Raw genomic sequence first — 19,065 nt, 5'->3', positions numbered from 1 at the left:
AAGACCAAGTAAACACTGTCTCTTACCCTGTTCAACAAGTAGTTCTGATTTTTCTTCATTGAGAAGCCTAGATTCTTTATTTAATTTTTCCAGTTCACGCTGACATTCTACCAGTCTCCTTTCTTTCTCCCTAACTGTTCTCTGGTGATTGTGATATAAATCATTTAGCTGCTCATCAGACCCTTGAAAAACCTGTGTAGAACCAAAATAAAGAGCTTTAATGTATAACAAGGTATCAGTCTGAGGTACAAAATATGAACCAAAGCTTATTCAATATCCTTCTTTTTAACATAAACATGGAAGTAACACAAACATCAAGATTTGTATGTTTGTTTCAAAATATGACTGTCAAAATGGAATCAAATGAGGTTCATTACAGTAATCTGAAAATTCTGAAGTAAAACAAAATTCTACCACCACAAACCTTTTCCATTTTCTGTTCCAGTTCACTATTATCTTTTTCCATTTGCTTCTTTCGGCTACCCAAAGCTTTAGTTTCATTGTCGAGTCTCATTATTTTAGAGAGATTTTGTTCAATTTCTTTTAGACGATTCTGAAAATAAACAAACACCCTACATAAACAGAATTCACTATAGTTTATACTGCAAATAACTGAAGATAAATAACATGTCCCAGGACCAGGCACTTAGTAAAAGTGATCTCATTTAATGGTAACACTGCTATAAAGGGAGCACTGAGAAACTGAGGATCAGAGACATTAAGTAACTTGTCCAACTCCTTACAGATAGTAAAGAAAAGCAGGAATTTAACTCCCTTCTAACTCCAAAGCCCATCCCCTGCCCTCAACAGCTCCCACAAAGTCATTCATTCATTGGGTACTTGGAGCCACATTATGTAAAGTACCACATTTTAAGAACTTAATCCTTGGAACTTCCCTGGTGGCACAGTGGTTAAGAATCCGCCTGCCAATGCAGGGGACATGGGTTCAAGTCCTGGTCCGGAAAGATCCCACATGTCATGGAGCAACTAAGCCCATGTGCCACAACTACTGAGCCTGTGCTCTAGAGCCCGTGAGTCACAACTGCTGAGCCCACGTGCCTGGAGCCTGTGCTCCCCAACAGGAGAGGCCACCACAATGAGAAGTACGTGCACTGCAACACAGAGTAGCCCCCGCTTGCCGTAACTAGAGAAAGCCTATGAGCAGCAATGAAGACCCAACACAGCCAAAAATTAAAAAAAAACAGAACTTAATCCTTAAAAGGCTAACTATTTATTTAAAAAGAATTAGAACTACTGAGTGGACTGGAAACTCATGGTGCATCACAAGTGAAATGTGACAAATGGTCTCAGTGGCCTGCTTCCAGGAACAGCTGGTTGCCTCATCTCCTAGGAATATGAGTGACCTGGCTCAGAGTCTTCCCTCCTTGGATACTCTTCTGGTGTTTGCCTCTAGGCTGACCAACTCCTCTTCTAAGACAATTTTAGAACCTAATTTTTAAACTAACACATTATTACAAATATCCATTGTAAGCTTTCATAGCTGCACCAAAACGCATCCTCAACTTCAATGTCATTTGATAAACTATACTAATACCATATCTTATGATTTGTATGTTAATAGGTAACACGTTATCACCACAGAAACTTTACTTTGTTCACCAATGCTTCCTCAGCACATGTAACAAGTGTTCAGTATGTTAGCTGAGAGATTTGAAAAAAAAATTTTTACCAATAATAACAGTCATAGCTATCATTGATCAAATGCCTGCTATACTGCAGACATTGTACTAGGTGCTGCCATACATCCCCTCTAATCATTATGACACTACAGGCAAACCTCAGAGATATACTGGGTTCAGTTCCAGACCACTGCAATAAAGTGATTATTGCAATAAAGCAAGTCACACAGTTTTTTGGCTTCACAGTGCATATAAAAGTTGTTTACACTATACTGTAGAAGTGTGCAATAGTATTATGTCTTAAAAAAAGTGTTCATATTTTGATTTCTTCCCATGAATCACGAATGTTCTTAATGGCATCTAGAATGGTGAATCCTTTCCAGAAAGTTTTCAGTTTACCCAGATCCATCACTGGAATTACTATCTATGGCAGCTATAGCCTTACGAAATGTATTTCTTAAAAAGATTTAAAAGTCAAAGTGACTTCTTGATCCATAGGCTGCAGAATGGATGCTGTGTTAGCAGACATGAAAACATGAATCTCATTGTACATCTCCATGAGCACTCTTGGGTGACCAGATGCATGGCCGATGAGCAGTAATATTTGGGGGAAAAAGAAAATCCTTTTTTTTTTCTGAGCAGCAGATCTCAACAGTGGGTCTAAAATATTCAATAAACCATGTTGTAAACAGAGATGCTGCCATCCAGGTTGCTCCATTTATAGAGCACAGGCACAGTAGATTTAGCATAATTCTTAAGGGCCCTGAAGATTTTCGGAATGGTCAATGAGCACTGTATGGGAGTATGGGAGATGAGACTGGGAGGCAGGATGGTATAACAATTAAGACTACAGGCTCTGGGAGCTGGAATGATTGGACATCTCTATGTAAAGAAGTAAATCTCCGTAGAGCTGATTCACTTTGCTGCACAGCAGAAACTAACACAACATTGTAAAGCAACTATACTCCAATAAAAACTAACTAAAAAAAAAAAAAGGAAGTAAATCTCAACCTTACCTCATACCATATTCAAAGTTAACCTGAAATAGAACATATACTTAAATATAACAACTCAGACTAGAAAACTTCAAGAAGAAAATCTTTGTGACCTTGGGTCAGGCAAAGATTTCCTAGATAGGAAACAAAAAGCAAAAACTATAAGAGAAAATTTTGATATACTGGACTTCATCAAAATTAAAAACTCCTGTCCTTTGAAAGCAGTTAAGAAGAAAAAAAAATTTGCAAAACACATACCCAATTAGGGCTTATATCCAGAATAATTAAAGAACTCTCACAGCTTCAACAGTAAGACCAAAAACAAAAACAAAAAATACACACACACAAAACCTATTGAAAACAGGCAAAAGATATGCATAGACACTTTACCAAAAACGATACTCAAATGGCAAATAAGCACATAAAAAGATGCTCAACATTGATTAACATTAGGAAAATGCAAATTAAAACCATAATGAAAAAGAAAAGCTGCTCAGAGATTCTATCACACATCTATTTTAATGGCTAAAATAAAAAGCTGATAATACTAAGTGCTGACAAGGACGAAGTGCAACTGCACTCTTGTACGTTGCTGTGGGACTACCAAATGTGCCACTTTGAAAAATAGTTTGGCAGCTCTTAAGGTAAAACATACACTTAACACACAACCTAGCAATCCCACTCCTAGGGAGTTACCCAAGAGAGATGAAAACATATCTCCAAACAAAGACCTGTACACAGAAGTTTATAGCAGTTTTATTTGTAATAGCTAAAAGCTGATAACAACCTGAAGTCCAACAACAAAGGAATGGATGAACAAACTGTAATATATCCTTACAATGGAATACCCTCAGCAATAAAAAGGAATGAACTACTCGTACATGCAACCACATAAATTTAAAAGCATTATGCTAAGAAGTCAGACACAAAAGGCTATATAATGTATGATTCCACTGATGTCGCATTCGTTGGAAAAGGCAAAACTATACTGACAGAAAACAAATCAGGGATTACCAAGGGCTGGAAATGGAGGTAGGGGACCGACTACAAATAGACTTGAGAGAACTATTTGGGGTGGAAATGTTCTATATCTTGACTGTACTGATAGTAATGCTACTGTATGCATTTGTCCAAACTCATCAAATCATATACTTTCAAAAGGGTGGATTTTACTAAATGCAAATTATATTTCAATAAATCTGACTAAAGAAAAAAAAAGTATCAGTTTAGGAATCAAAGAAGCCTGGAATCAAATCCTGGCTTTACCCCTTACTTCCAACGTGAATACCTGTGCCTCACTTTTCTCATCTATGAAACTTCACGGGGTTACTGTGGGGCTCACATAATACATTTTAAAGCACTTTGATCAGCAACTGGGCATACAGTAGACCCTCAATGAACGGGACCATTCACATCACTTGTGAAAAAAATTCTGTGTTCACAAAATATCTTTGAACAATCTAACAAAGAGAACTGGATTCATTCTTAAGAGCAATAAATATTAACACCTCTGTTATGGTACCCTACTTCTCAGAAACTACTCGGTTTCTACCAATGTTTTCACTGTATTGTAGAAGCATTAACATTATCTTGGAGGTTCCATGATGGTGCAGCGGTTAAGAATCCACCTGCCAATGCAGGGGACACGGGTTCAATCCCTGGTCCGGGAAGATCCCACTTGCCACGGAGCAACTAAGCCCATGCACCACAACTACTGAGCCTGCACCCTAGAGCCCGCAAGCCACAACTACTGAAGCCCGCGCACCTAGAGCCCATGCTCCACAGTAAGAGAAGCCACCGCAATGAGAAGCCCACATGCCACAACAAAGAGTAGCCCCTGCTCGCTGCAACTAGAGAAAGCCTGTGTGCAGCAACGAAGACCCAAAGCAGCCAAAAATAAATAAATAAAATAAACTTTTTAAAAAAAACAAAAAACATTATCTTGGCTTAGATCTTTTGTGACATCTCTAGCTGCTTCATTCCTTAAATCCAGCCAGTAACTAGATGCTGGGGATTCCTTCTTTGACATCTGTGTTTTGGCTCGAACCCCAGAGCACAAAACACAGGCTCTATCCCCAGAGCACACAACCTAGTAAAAGAAGCTAAAACAAATAGAAAGACAACAAAAAATATAGCAGCAGAGTGTTCAAAGCTTAGGTGTGTGAAATAAGACAAAAGAATCAGGCACTTGGGCTATAAGGTGCACAAGGATCATGAAATTATGTGTGGAAGAATAAATAAGAGGGCCAGAGGGTGCTTTTGAACTTGAAAACAAATTTCTCAAGCCATTTCCATTGAGGGCAAGAAAGGAAAACAGGGCTAAGTGGGCCAAGGTCAGGATAGGATGTGGCGGTATGGGAATAAAGTAGTTTATGAGAGAGTTCGTGAAAGTGTAGGAAATCTGTAAAAATGGGAAAGCATGAATTATAGTGCAGTACCGAAATGGAGCTGTCTTCTGGATGGCTGCTGGGAAGACGATCTGATTCAAGCTTTATGCTGAGTTCTATGAAGGGAAGAATCCTTTTAACTCAGAGCTAAAAAAAAAAAGGACTTTGGAAATCATCCCCTTAATAAATATTTACTGAACCACCTGCTAAGTGTCAGGCACCAGGCTAGGCTCTAAAGATACAGAGAGTAAGATTAAACCCTTGGACTAGCCAAAATTAAATACAAATAAAGAAATAAACAAACACCTCAACATTTGCTACAGCCTTGTTTAGAATCCTGGCACTGCTCAATAAATACCAGGTATTATCACTTAGCTCTACCCTGACATTATTTCCTATACAAATGCTCCATTTCAACTATGAGGATTTCCTTGATACTGTTCAAAGACAGCCTGCATTTTGTTGTCACCATATCTGTAATTACCAATCTACTTAAGGTCAACAAAATGGTACCCCAAATTCAGTCCTATGAAATCCTCTCTGGCCACCTCAGACTTTCTCTTCTTTCCTCCTCAAAGCTCTCACAGCTCTTGCCTTTTTCTGCCTTATATGTGCTTGTCATCTTTCCAACCAGGCTGCTCCTGAAGAAAATAAAATGTGTTCCAATATCTTGGTAACTACCACAGTACCTACACACAGTTATTAGAACAACTACTTCTAAAATATAACATACTTTTTCTCACTCTTATGTCTATTACACTAAATTCTAAACCCATTAGGCTCTTCATAATCTGACTGCAAATCCTAGCTCCCACTCCTTTTACCTTGATTTACTTAACCCAGGCTCTTCCTCACAGTCCTGTTTTAATAAGCTTGTATTTGTGAATATGTACATATATACATGTGCATGTTTGTATACACACATATAGTGTATTTGTGCAAGAAAACCCACTTGATCATAAGATATATGTGAGAGGTCAGACATGAGGAGTAGGAAGAGCATCTCTTACTTTTCAACTAATATTCTTCCATATTTTTTTCATTGTGAGCACGTATTAGTTTTAAAAGAAAAAAATACAAAATAAAAACAAACATACAGGGACTTCCCTAGTGGCAGAGTGGATAAGACTCTGAGCTCCCAATGCAGGGGGACCGGGTTCGATCCCTGGTCGGGGAACTAGATTCCACATGCACGCCGCAACTAAGAGTTCACATGCCACAACTAAGGAGCCCTGGAGCTGCAACTAAGGAGCCCACATGCTGCAACTAAGGAGCTGGCAAGCCACAATTAAGAAGCCCGCCCACTGCAGCTAAGACCTGGCGCAACCAAATAAATAAACAAATTTTAAAAAAAGATTACAAAAAACAAAACACAAAACAAACATATATAAAATAGCTTCTAGTCTGTCAGTTTGATTTTTCCCCATCTTTATGGCCCAGATCAGCTTCTCCCTTGAAGGTCTTGTGATAGTTTTCCATTCCAGGCTATCACTTTTTTTTTTTTTTTTTTTTTAACAATCCAGGTCTTTTATTTTCTTTACACCTATCATGCCATGAATTCATAGGGAATGGGTTCCAACAGTTCAGGCTCTTTTCCATTGGTTCTCATAAAGTGTGCTTCTCTGGGTGGAGAAGGCTGGCACTTCAGCTAAACCTAAGTACCTTTCTGCTTGGCTTCCTTCTTTTTCTGATCATTTTCCTTCAGACTGTTTCAGGAAGCTATCTTGGCTCTTAAGAGTGCTTAATATGCTTGACACGCACACTGATTCTCTTGGCAAGAATCTTGCCCTTAACTTGCTTATTTACAACAATGCCAAAAGCACGCTGGGTAGCACTGTAGACTCTTCCAGTTTTGCCATGGTAACATTTGTGGGGTATTCCTTTTTTTTTTTTTTTTTTTTTTGCGGTACACGGGCCTCTCACTTTTGTGGCCTCTCCCGTTGCAGAGCACAGGCTCCGGACACGCAGGCTCAGCGGCCATGGCTCATGGGCCCAGCTGTTCCGCGGCATGTGGGACCTTCTCAGACCGGGGCATGAACCCGTGTCCCCTGCATCGGCAGGCAGACTCTCAACCACTGTGCCACGAGGGAAGCCCGGGGCATTCCTTTTTGAACAGTGCCCATTCCCTCAATATCTACAATATCACTTTTGTAGATTTGCATGTATGTGGCCAAAGGAACACCTCCATGTTTCCTAAAAGGCCTAAAGAACATATAGCAGGTGCCCCTCCTCTTTCCCTTTGTGTTGGTCATGTTGGTGAATTACTGGAAGATGGCAGTTTCATCCCAAAGGCCAGGCCATCACTTTAAAAATCACTTTATTGAGATGGAACTCACCTACTATAAAATTCACCCATTTAAAGTGTACAATTCAACATATTTTAGTATATTCAGAGTTGTGCAACCATCCCCCATGACATTTTCACTTCCAGAAAAGAAACTCTGTGCCCCTAAGCAGTCACTATTTATTCGTCTCTACCCACTACCCTAGGCAACTGCTAGTCTATTTTCTGTCTCTATAGATTTGCCTATTCTGGACATTTCAAATAAATGGAACGGTATCATACAATTATGTAGTCTTTTATGATTGGCTTCTTTCAATTAACATGTTTTCAAGGTTCTTGCCTACTGTAGCTTGTATCAGAACTTCATACTTTTTTAAAGCTGAATAATATTCCATGTATGGATATGTCACATTTTATTGATCAGTTAATGGATATTTGAATTGTTTCCATTTTTTGGCTATTATGAATAATGCTGTTATGAACTTTCCTATATAAGTTTTTGTATAGATGTACATTTTAACTGCTCTTGGGTATAAGATACCTAGGAGTAAAATGGCCAGGTCATATGGTAGCTCTAGGTTTAACATTTTCTTTTAATTTATTTATTATTTTAATTTATTTTTGGCTGTGCTGGGTCTTCGCTGCTGCATGTGGGCTTTCTCTAGCTGCGGGGAGCAGGGGTTACCCTTCGTTGCAGCATGCAGGCTTCTCATTGCAGTGGCTTCTCTTGCTGTGGAGCACAGGCTCCACGTGCGCGGGCTTCAGTAGCTGTAGCATGCGGGCTCAGTAGTTGTGGCGCATGGGCTTAGCTGCTCCACCATGTGGGATCTTCCCAGACCAGGGCTCAAACCCATGTCCTCTGCATTGGCAGGTGGATTCTTAACCACTGCACTACCAGAGAAGTCCCTATGTTTAACATTTTGAGGAACTGCTGAACTGTTTTCCAAAGTGGCTGCCCCATTTAACATTCCCACCATCATGTATGAAGGTTCCAATTTCTCCACATCCTTTTCAATAATTATTACCTATCTTTTTGACTTTTAGCCATTCTAGTGGGTGTGAAGTAATAGCTCATTGTGATTCAGATTTGCATTTCCCTGATGAATAATGACGTCAAGCATCTTTTCATGTGCTTATGGGATACACACATATATTCCCTGGAGAAATATCTATTCAGAGCCTTTGTGCATTTTCAAATTGTGTTACTTTTTTTTACTGGGTTCTTCATATAACCCAGATAGACGTTCCTTATCACATATGTAACTTGCAAATACTTTCTCCCATTCTATGGGTTGTGTTTTTGCTTTCTTGATGGTATAGTTTGTAGAACAAAAGGTTTTTCTTTTGATGAAGTCCAATTTACCCATTTTTTCTTTTCTTTTCTCACTTGTGCCACAGTCACCATCTTTTAGCTCTTAAAGATCCTATGTTCTAAACCAGCAGCCCCCAACCTTTTTGGCACCAGGGACAGGTTTTGTGGAAAACAATTTTTCCACAGGCTGGGGCAGGGTTGGCGGAGTGATGGTTCAGGCAGTAATGAGAGCAATGGGGAGCAGCAAATGAAGCTTGCTCGCTTATCCGCCACTCACCTCCTGCTGTGCAGCCTGGTTCCTAAAAGGCCACGGACCGGTACTGGTCTATGGCCCAGGGGTTGGAAACCTCTGTTCTAAACTATATCATTCACATAGCTCTTCACTTTACTTCTTTGTAATCCTAACTATCTTTTAAAATATATTCCTTATTTCTCCAGCTAGACTATAAGATCATTAAAAGCAACGTCTAAGTCTTTGGCTTCCTTATTCCCAAGAGCACCTAGCACAGTGCTATGCACAAAACAATAAATATTCATTACAAGATGCATTCATGGGCTTCCCTGGTGGTGCAGTGGTTGAGAGTCCGCCTGCCGATGCAGGGGACACGGGTTCGTGCCCCGGTCCGGGAAGATCCCACATGCTGCGGAGCAGCTAGGCCTGTGAGCCATGGCCGCTGAGCCTGCGCATCCGGAGCCTGTGCTCCGCAACGGGAGAGGCCACAACAGTGAGAGGCCCATGTACCGCAAAAAAAAAAAAAAGATGCATTCATGTCAATGGGCACTGGGACAGAAAATCAAAGTTTTTCCATAATACAATTCCAAGATTTATACCAGCATTTATAGGTGAGTTTTAAAAAACTAAATCAATAATTAAAATTTTTTTTCTTAAATCTCCCATTATCTGTAAATTTAAAAAGCCATTTTTAAGAATACTCTTAATTAGACTAGGAATACCTTAAGGGGCAAGGACACTATTGTAGTTCTCCTTGTACCTATAGCCCCAAGCATAGTATACCCTGGCACACAGGAAACACTTAATAAATGCTTGTGAAATGAATAAATGGGATTTCTTTAAGATCTTACTTACAAACCACAGAATTTAGAAAGCTAACTCATTTGCAAATATATCAACACGTTATGCACCAATTTCAAACTTTGTGTAATGTCAAGAACATCCTGCAAATTATAAAAATTCCCTAGAAAGACCTGTCAATTAAAAAAATAAAGTCTCCTTAAGAATACAGAACTGTAAGGTTGAGCCATTACACTGATATTTAAAAATTCGTGATCTAGGGCTCCCCTGGTGGCGCAGTGGTTGAGAGTCCGCCTGCCGATGCAGGGGACACGGGTTCGTGCCCCGGTCCGGGAAGATCCCACATGCCGCGGAGCGGCTGGGCCTGTGAGCCATGGCCGCTGAGCCTGCGCGTCCGGAGCCTGTGCTCCGCAACGGGAGAGGCCACAACAGTGAGAGGCCCGCGTACAGCAAAAAAAAAAAAAAAAAAAAATTAGTGATCTAGGGCTTCCCTGGTGGCACAGTAGTTGAGAGTCCGACTGCCGATGCAGGGGACACTTTTTGTGCCCGGTCTGGGAAGATCCCACATGCCGCGGAGCAGCTGGGCCCGTGAGCCATGGCCGTTGAGCCTGCGCGTCCGGAGCCTGTGCTCCACAATGGGAGAGGCCACAACAGTGAGAGGCCCGCGTACCGCAAAAAAAAAAACAAAAAACAACTTAGTGATCTACATTACTAATTTAATATGATGCTATAAATTTGTTTACCCTCAAATCCAAGCTCTTTGGGCAACTTAAATACAGACGTAAGACATGAACCATAACATTATATAGTCTCTGATAATTTTTTCAAGAAATATACACACCATTCAAATGCACAGAAAAATAATGCTTTTCGGGTGAGAGATACCACGGTAAATGGTAACCTTCTCCTCAGCATACAAGAAACCAAATTACCTTCAATGGATCAAGTTCATTCTCATAGGATTTGACAATTTCCTTTGACGATGTTAACTGCGCTTCCTTACGAGTAATCTGATCGCGAATATCACAAGCTTTTTCCTTATTTTGCTTCAGATATTTTAGTTCTGTTTGACATTCTTTTACTTTCTGACCTTGTGTCTGACGTACCTGCCGAAGTGTTTCCAACGCTTTAATGTACCTTTGAAGATATTAAATAAAAATCAAATTTCTGGCTAAGCAAATTATAGTATATTCAAACAATGGACTATAATGCAGTCATTAAGATTACATTTACAAAGAGTTTTTAATAACTTAGAAAATGCTTATGACATAACAGTAAGTACAAATGTTACATATATACTGTCAAGCAGGTAAATAAAGATGCAAAGAAAGAAAACTGAAAGGAAATATGCTGACTGGTTGCCACTGGATAAGAGGTAATAACTGCTGACTTTCTTGCTTTACAATATCTTTCTGTTTAAAAAAAAGAAGCATCTAAATTGCAACTCTGGCTCAATAACTTAATGGACTACAAAATCTAATTAAAGGTTACAAACCTTGTTGCGGAAAAAATCTCATCAAATTTTTGCTTCAAAGCCTTTCCTTCACTTAAAGGCCAATTAGACTCTTCTTGGTGACAGAAAATGACATTATTTAGCACAGATTTGGAAACCCCAAGAGAACTTATCATCTCTCGGTCAATTTCTGCACACTTGGAGCTGAGACTGACCTTTTCGCCATGCCTATAGAAAACAAAAATCAAGAACTTACGTAAAATATTCTGTTACTTAGTCAATCTTTCATGCTGTACTTGCAAAAAAAAACAAAAACAAATGGCTTCTCATCCACTCCCTGTGGATAGCTTTCTCATATTAAAAGGTATAACTCTTGGGCATCCCTGGTGGCGCAGTGGTTGAGAGTCCGCCTGCCGACGCAGGGGACATGGGTTCGTGCCCCAGTCCAGGAAGATCCCACATGCCGTGGAGTGGCTGGGCCCGTGAGCCATGGCCGCTGAGCCTGAGCGTCCGGAGCCTGTGCTGTGTAACGGGAGAGGCCCCAACAGTGAGAGGCCCGCGTACCGCAAAAAAACCCAAAAAACAAAAAAAAAAAAACATGATGATACATAACAGACAGGCAAAGGTACTTGAAAACATCTAAAGACTGTACAGTTTATTTTTTATTTATTTTTAAAGTCACCAATTTATTCTGTAAGGTCAGTAAAGCCTCATTGCTGAAAAATAGGTATATATTTAAACAGGAGGAAAAGAAAGATCAATTAAACTTACCACAATGATTCAGAATAAAATCTTAGGAAAGCAGCAATATATTTGGAATTTTCTCATGAAATAAATTTTTGATAGTATAAAAAATGAGTTGTATATACATGAAATGTACATTACTAAAACTTTAAAAATATTTGCCTTATATGTAATATTTTTATTTTATGGTAAATAAGTTCTCAAAGTATAAATTATATTAATTTAGAAGAAAGATAATTTTTGCCAATTACTTTTGTATTGTTTTCTTTTTGACTCTAGAGCTTAGATAAGGGATTGTTCAGTAAAAGACACACAGTAAAAGGAGTATAAAGGCAAACCTTAGTGATGCCCATCCAAGCAAATCCAAGGAAGATTCTTAATCAACAGACCTAAGTTGTACGGTCACATTGACAAAGCAATCAAATAGAGAGAACTGCCTCAGGGTCTTTTAACTAAGTTCCCTACTTCATTATACCCAGGGCCAGAAGCATCCCTGCCCTTGGATTCCAAGAGATCTCTCAGCATCTTTCATCAAAAGGATAAATTGACCATTTTCTTTCACATCTTCTGTCCAGTATCTGTTAACAACTAGATTAGGTGAGTGGATGCAGTGTCTGTCTTTACTGTCATTTTATATGTATTCTGAAAATATTACACTGAATGTACTAAGAATGTTTTGTAGGGGGACAGAATGGACAAAGATAGACCAGGAGATTGAGACATTAGACCAGGGAAAGACGATGGTAGCTTGAACAAGAATGGTTCTCATAGAGATGGAGAGAAACAGACTGAAGAGCCAGTTAGGCGAAATCCATAGGACTTGGTAATGAACTGAATATAGATGGCAAGGAAGCTGTCAAGACAGACTTAGGTTCGTGTCACTGGATGGATGGGGGTGTCATTCACTGAGATAAGGAGGTCTATTTTGTATAGCAATAGCATTATCCTAATTAATACAGAGGTTATTTGTGACCTTAGTTGGAGCTGTTTCAGTACAAGAATGGGGCTAGAGCAGGAGTCAGGAGGAAGTCACGAAATGGAGACAGTGAGTATCAACAACTCTTTTGAAAAAATTGCCTGTAAAGGGGAAGATGGAGACAAACCGTAACTGGAGTGAAATGAAATCTGAGGTTGTGGGAGAGACCTGAGTATATTTAAAAGCCAGTGAAAAGAATCCACTTGAGAAGCCAGTAGCTAGTACAGTGTATCTAGCACATAACAGGTGTGACACATTATTGATTAAATAAAGAAATTATTTAATTAGTTTAACAAATGAATAAATGAAAGGAAGGGATAAGATGATAAGTAATTTGCTCAACAAGGATAAAGCCATGAATTCAGGGCAGCCTACCTAATTCCAATATCCATACCCATTACAATATGATACCTGCCCTTAACAGAATGACAACAGTTGAAAGGCACCTGTCAGCTTATCTCATCCTTCCCTATAGACATGATTACTAGCACTTTTCATTCATTCAATCTATATTTGAGTGATTATGCACCTTCAATTCAGCAACTGTCCAGAAATTACTCAAAGGAGTGGAGCATTATCACTAAATCTTTAATGGGATCATTCTGTTTAACTGATAAATAGTATCAAATAAAAAATTAGATGTTGATAGTGGACAAGGCTGCACAGGTGTAGAGTCAAGGTGGATCTCTACTTTCTGCTCAGTTGTGCTGAGAAACTAAAACAGCTCTAAAGATAAAGTCCGTTAAAAAGTTAATAAGCTTCCGTAAAATAAACTTAAAGTAGTAGGAAAAAACCATAGTTTTATAGACCTAAAGACAAAAAAATGAACAGATAATTCAAATATATAATAAACACCTACTTTGTTCTAGTAATGACTCCTTCCAGGGTTTTAAATTCTGTCTTTTTGCTTTTCTGAGTACAAACCATAGATCTCTGCACAGCTACAAGTTCTCCATTGACATCACGAAACTGCAGACGAATCTGTGCTCTAACATCTGTTTCTTGAGCAACCTTTGAAGGTAAAGAGAGAAAAATTATGCTACCTTAAGTACCAGAACATTAGTTCTGAAGAAAATATATAGGCAATCTTACTCATCAAAAATAAAAAAAAAAAGAAAAACAACCGAAATAAATGAGATTACATATCATTCAAAATACAGAAGGACACTGAAGAGCCAAAGCAATCTTGAGAAAGAAAAACAGAGCTGGAGGAATCAGGCTCCCTGACTTCAGACTACGCTATAAAGCTACAGAAATCAAAGCAGTATGGTACTGGCACAAAGACAGACTTACAGATCAACAGAAGAGGATAGAAAGACCAAAAATAAACCCACACACCTATGGTCAATTAATCTACGAAAAGGAAGGCAAGAATATACAGTGGAAAAAAGTCTCTTTAATAAGTGGTGCTGTGAAAACTGGTGAGCCACATCTAAAAGAATGAGATTAGAACATTCTCTAACACCATACACAAAAATAAACTCAAAATGGATCAAAGACCTAAATGTAAGACTGGATACTATAGAACTCTTAGAGAAAAACATAAGCAGAACACTCTTTGACATAAATCACAGCAATATCTTTTTGCATCTGCCTCCTAGAGTAATGAAAATAAAAACAAAAATAAACAAATGGGACCTAATAAAACTTCAAGCTTTTGCACAGCAAAGGAAACCATAAACAAAGGAAAAGACAACCCACAGAACTGGAGAAAATATCTGCAAATGATGTGACTGACATGGGATTAATCTCCAAAATATACAAACAGCTCAACAGCTCAATATCAACAAACAACCCAATCAAAAAATGGGCAGAAAATCTAACTAGACACTTCTCCAAAGAAGACACACAGAGGAGTGATCAAGATGGTGGAGTAGTAGGACATGAAGCTCCCCTTCTCCCATAAATACATCAAAAATACATCTACACGTGGAATGATTCTCACAGAATATCTACTGTAAGCTGGCAGAAGACCTCAGACTGTTGAAACGGCAAGAAAATCTCCAGTAAGCAGGTAGGAAAAAAGAAAAAAAAAGCGAGAAAGGAATTGGGATGGGACCTGCACCCCTAGGAGGGAGCTGTGAAAGAGGAAAGGTTCCTGCACCCTGGGAACTCCCTCACCAGTGGGGAGATTGGCTAGGAAAGAAGGGGAGTTTCTGAGCCTCATAAGTGAATGCAGCACTGGGTTTGTGGCAGCCAGAGCAAAGGGAGAACTACACAGATGGTCAGTGCTGCCACCCTGCACTCCCTAGCCTGAGACACTCTTCCACCAGTGCAGGCAGGGGCTGGGTGCTGGAACTCTGGCTTTGGAGATCAGAACCAAAGAGAGGACTAGGGTTGGCTGTGTGGAAACAGCCTGCAGGGGGACTGGAATCCAGTGTGAGCACAACTGAGGGTGTACTAAGAGGAAGCCTGGGCCGCCTTAGAGGCCAGTCGCCATTGTTTTGGGGGTGCATGAGAGGAGAGGCAGGACTCTGATTGTAGCCTTTTTCCCTGTGTGTGTGGTCTCAGAGGGCAGGACACACTGCCTGCACGGGCTCCAGGAGTGGTCTCCTGGCCCCCGCTGCCTCCCTCCCAGAACTCAGGAATGGTCGCGATCCACTGCCACTACCCGTCCAGATGCCAGGAGTGGTCGCAAGCCCCCACTGCCTCCACCCCAGACCCCACTGCCTCCACCCCAGACCCCAGGAGGGGTCACGAGCCTCGCTGCCTCCCTCCCGGACCCCAGGAGTGGTCCTGAGGCCCTGCCGCTGCCTGCCTGGACTCCAGGAGTGGTCACAAGCCACCTCGATTCCCATGATATGCTCTTAGGGTGCTCCTGAGCCGCCACCAGAAACCTGAGGACCAGGCACGAGCTGCCACATCTGCACGCCCGCTATCAAGGAAATAACAACAAGCACATGCTGAGGAAAGAGGTGACAGGCATCCATACTAAAAAGAGCCCTTGCACCAAATATATTAAACTCACACAAGCTACAGAGGAACATCCCCACGTATAAATAGCCCTCCACAACCACAGTATATAATTGTTTCTCCTAAACTCACAAAGTAAGAGAAATATAAATAAAATGAAGAAGCACAGCAACCACTCCTAAAGACCAAGAGAATTCTCCTGAAAGAACAAAACAATGAAACACACCTCTTCTAATAGACACCAGTTTCAAAAAGGAGATAATGAAAATACTAAAAGAATTAAGAAAGACTATTGATGGAAATGTAGAATACTGTAAAAAAGAACAAGAAGCTATAAAGAAGAACGAAGAAAAATTAGAAAACTCATTTGTAGAGACAAAAGCTGAGCTAAAAGCAATGAATAGCAGAATGAACAATGCAGAAGAACAAATAACTGACCTGGAAGATAGAATAACAGAAACCACCCAATCAGGACAGCAGACAGAAAGCCAGATCAAAAAAAAAGAAAGCAACATAAGAGACCTATGGGATAATATAAAGCATTCCAATCTACACATAACAGGGATCCCAGAAGGAGAAAGAAAAGTGGATCAAAAATGTATTTGAAGAAATTATGGCTGAAAACTTCCCAAACCTAAAGAAGGAAACAGATATGCAGGTTCAGGAAGCACAGAGGGTTCCAAACAAGATAAACCCAAACAGACCTACATCAAGACATATCATAATAAAAATGGCAAAATTTAAAGACAAAGAGAGGATTCTAAAGGCAGCAAAAGAAAAACAAAGAGTTAATTACAAGTGGACTCCATAAGGCTATCAGCAGATTTCTCTACAGAAACACTGCAGGCCAAAAGGGAGTGGCAAGACATATTCAAAGTCCTGAAAGGGAAAAACGTGCAACCTAGGATACTCTACCCAGCAAGATTATCATTTAGAACAGAAGGAGGGCTTCCCTGGTGGCACAGTGGTTAAGAATCGCCTGCCAATGCAGGGAACACGGGTTCAATCCCTGGTCCGGGAAGATCCCACAGGCGGCAGATCAACCAAGCCCATGCACCACAACTACTGAGCCTGCACTCTAGACCTCAAAAGCCACAACTACTGAAGCCCGTGTGCCTAGAGCCCATGCTCCACAACAAGCCACCACAACGAGAAGCCTGTACACTGCAACGAAGAACAGCCCTCCATCACCACAACTAGAGAAAGCCTGTGCGCAGCAACGAACACCCAACACAGCCAAAAATAAAAATAAATTAAATAAATTAAAAAAGAATAGCAAGGTGAAGAATTTCTCAGAAAAGCAAAAACTAAAGAATACAGCAATACTAAACCTATCCTAAAGGAAATATTGAAAGATCTTCTCTAAATAAAAAAGAAGAATCTACAGGAAAGAGAAAATCACAATTAGAAAGTAAATCACTTAAATAAGCCAGTACACAGATTAAAAAAAAAATCAAAATATTTCTGTGAAAGTGATGATAACCACAATGAAGAGCAAAAGAATGATCACGAAGATGTAAAAGGGGACACCAAAATCATATGAGGATAAGAGTAAGAAAATGTAGATTTTTTTTTCCTACTATGTGTTTGAGCTTATATGACTACCAGTCTAAGGGAAATATTGGGTTGACCAAAAGGTTCATTCGTTTTTTTCTGTAAGATGGCTCTAGTAGCACTTAGCTCTCTCTTTAACTTCGTTCGAAACAATTTTGTTAGTTGTATGTGACAGCTGTCATATCAGCGTGCATTTAAAAAAAGACTTCTCAAAATTGGTGAATTTTTGTGTAGCCATTTAATATCGAAGATGGAAGAAAAAAAGCAACACTTTCAGTATACTGTGCTTTATTATTTCAAGAAAGGTAAAAACTCAACCAAAATGCAAAAAGAGATATGTGCAGCATATGGAGAAGGTGCTGTGACTGACTGAATGTGTCAAAAGTGGTTTGTGAAGTTTTGTGCTGGAGATTTCTCGCTGGACAATGCTCCACGGTCGGGCAGACCAAGTTGATAGTGATCAAATCAAAAAATTAATTGAGAACAATCAGCGTTATACCATGCGGGAGACAGTTGACATGCTCAAAATATCCAAATCAAGCACTGAAAATCATCTGCACCAGCTTGGTTATGTGAATTGCTTTGATGTTTGGGTTCCACATAAGTTAAGTGAAAAAAAACCTTCTTGACTGTATTTCTGCATGCGATTCTCTACTTAAACTTAATGAAAACATTCTATTTTTAAAACAAATTGTGATGGGCAATGAAAAGTGGATACTGTACAATAGTGTGGAACAGAAGAGATCATGGGGCAAGCGAAATGAACCACCACCAACCACACCAAAGGCCAGTCTTCATCCAAAGAAGGTGATGTTGTGAATATGGTAGGACTGGAAGGGAGTCCTCTATTATAAGCTCCTTCCAGAAAACCAAACAATTCCAACAAGTACTGCTCCCAATTAGACCAACTGAAAGCACTCAATGAAAAGCATCCAGAATTAGTCAACAGAAAACATATAATCTTCCATCAGGATAACACAAGACTGCATGTTTCTCTGATGACCAGGCAAAAACTGTTACAGCTTGGCTGGGAAGTTCTGATTCATCCGCTGTATTCACCAGGCATTGCACCTTCAGATTTCCATTTATTTCGGTCTTTACAAAATTCTCTTAATGGAAAAGATTTCAATTTCCTGGAAGACTGTAAAAGGCACCCGGAACAGTTCTTTGCTCAAAAAGATAAAAAGTTGGGCTTCCCTGGTGGCGCAGTGGTTGAGAGTCCACCTGCCGATGCAGGGGACATGGGTTCGTGCCCTGGTCCGGGAAGATCCCACATGCCGCGGAGCAGCTAGGCCCGTAAGCCACAGCCGCTGAGCCTGCGCGTCCGGAGCCTGTGCTCCGCAGTGGGAGAGGCCACAGCAGTGAGAGGCCTGTGTATCACATAAAAAAAAAAAAAAAGATAAAAAGTTTTGGGAAGATGGAATTATGAAGTTGCCTGAAAAATGGCACTAGGTAGTGGAACAAAAGGGTGAATACGTTGTTCAATAACATTCTTGTGAAAATGAAAAATGTGTCTTTTATTTTCACTTAAAAACCAAAGGCACTTTTTGGCCAACCCAACAGATACAGGAAGGGGTTAACATACTTGAAAAAGAAGGTAAGTACAAATCAAAAACATATAATAGATTCCCAAAAATGAAAAAGAAGAGAACATAAGTATAATACAAAAGAAAACCATTGAACTACAAAAGAAAAAACAGAAATGGACAAAGAAGAAATACAAAATCAACAGGAAAACAAGGTTTAAAATGGCAATAAATACATACATAAATGT

At 39.8% G+C, this 19,065-nt stretch overlaps 1 protein-coding gene and 1 pseudogene across 2 annotated transcripts in view; both read right to left on the bottom strand.

Moving 5' to 3' along the window:
- The window catches only part of RAD50 (RAD50 double strand break repair protein), a 99,036-nt gene that overhangs the window by 57,984 nt on the left and 21,987 nt on the right, over nt 1–19,065 (bottom strand). Inside the window, exons 3-7 of the mRNA XM_079917436.1 lie at nt 13,684–13,835; nt 11,147–11,332; nt 10,584–10,788; nt 425–553; nt 27–192 (exon numbers count right to left, since the gene is read on the bottom strand). Coding sequence (XP_079773562.1) covers nt 27–192; nt 425–553; nt 10,584–10,788; nt 11,147–11,332; nt 13,684–13,835 — 838 coding nt within the window. The remainder of the gene's footprint in view (nt 1–26; nt 193–424; nt 554–10,583; nt 10,789–11,146; nt 11,333–13,683; nt 13,836–19,065) is intronic.
- On the bottom strand, nt 6,032–8,253 carry LOC307183873 (large ribosomal subunit protein eL21-like; annotated as a pseudogene). Its single transcript has 2 exons — nt 7,116–8,253; nt 6,032–6,891 (listed from the first exon to the last, which is right to left on the bottom strand). The product of its transcript is annotated as a large ribosomal subunit protein eL21-like (transcript).

The sequence above is a fragment of the Stenella coeruleoalba genome (assembly GCF_951394435.1).
Source record: "Stenella coeruleoalba genome assembly, chromosome: 3".
NCBI lineage: Eukaryota > Metazoa > Chordata > Mammalia > Artiodactyla > Delphinidae > Stenella > Stenella coeruleoalba.
This window is presented reverse-complemented; position numbering and strand designations above follow the sequence as displayed.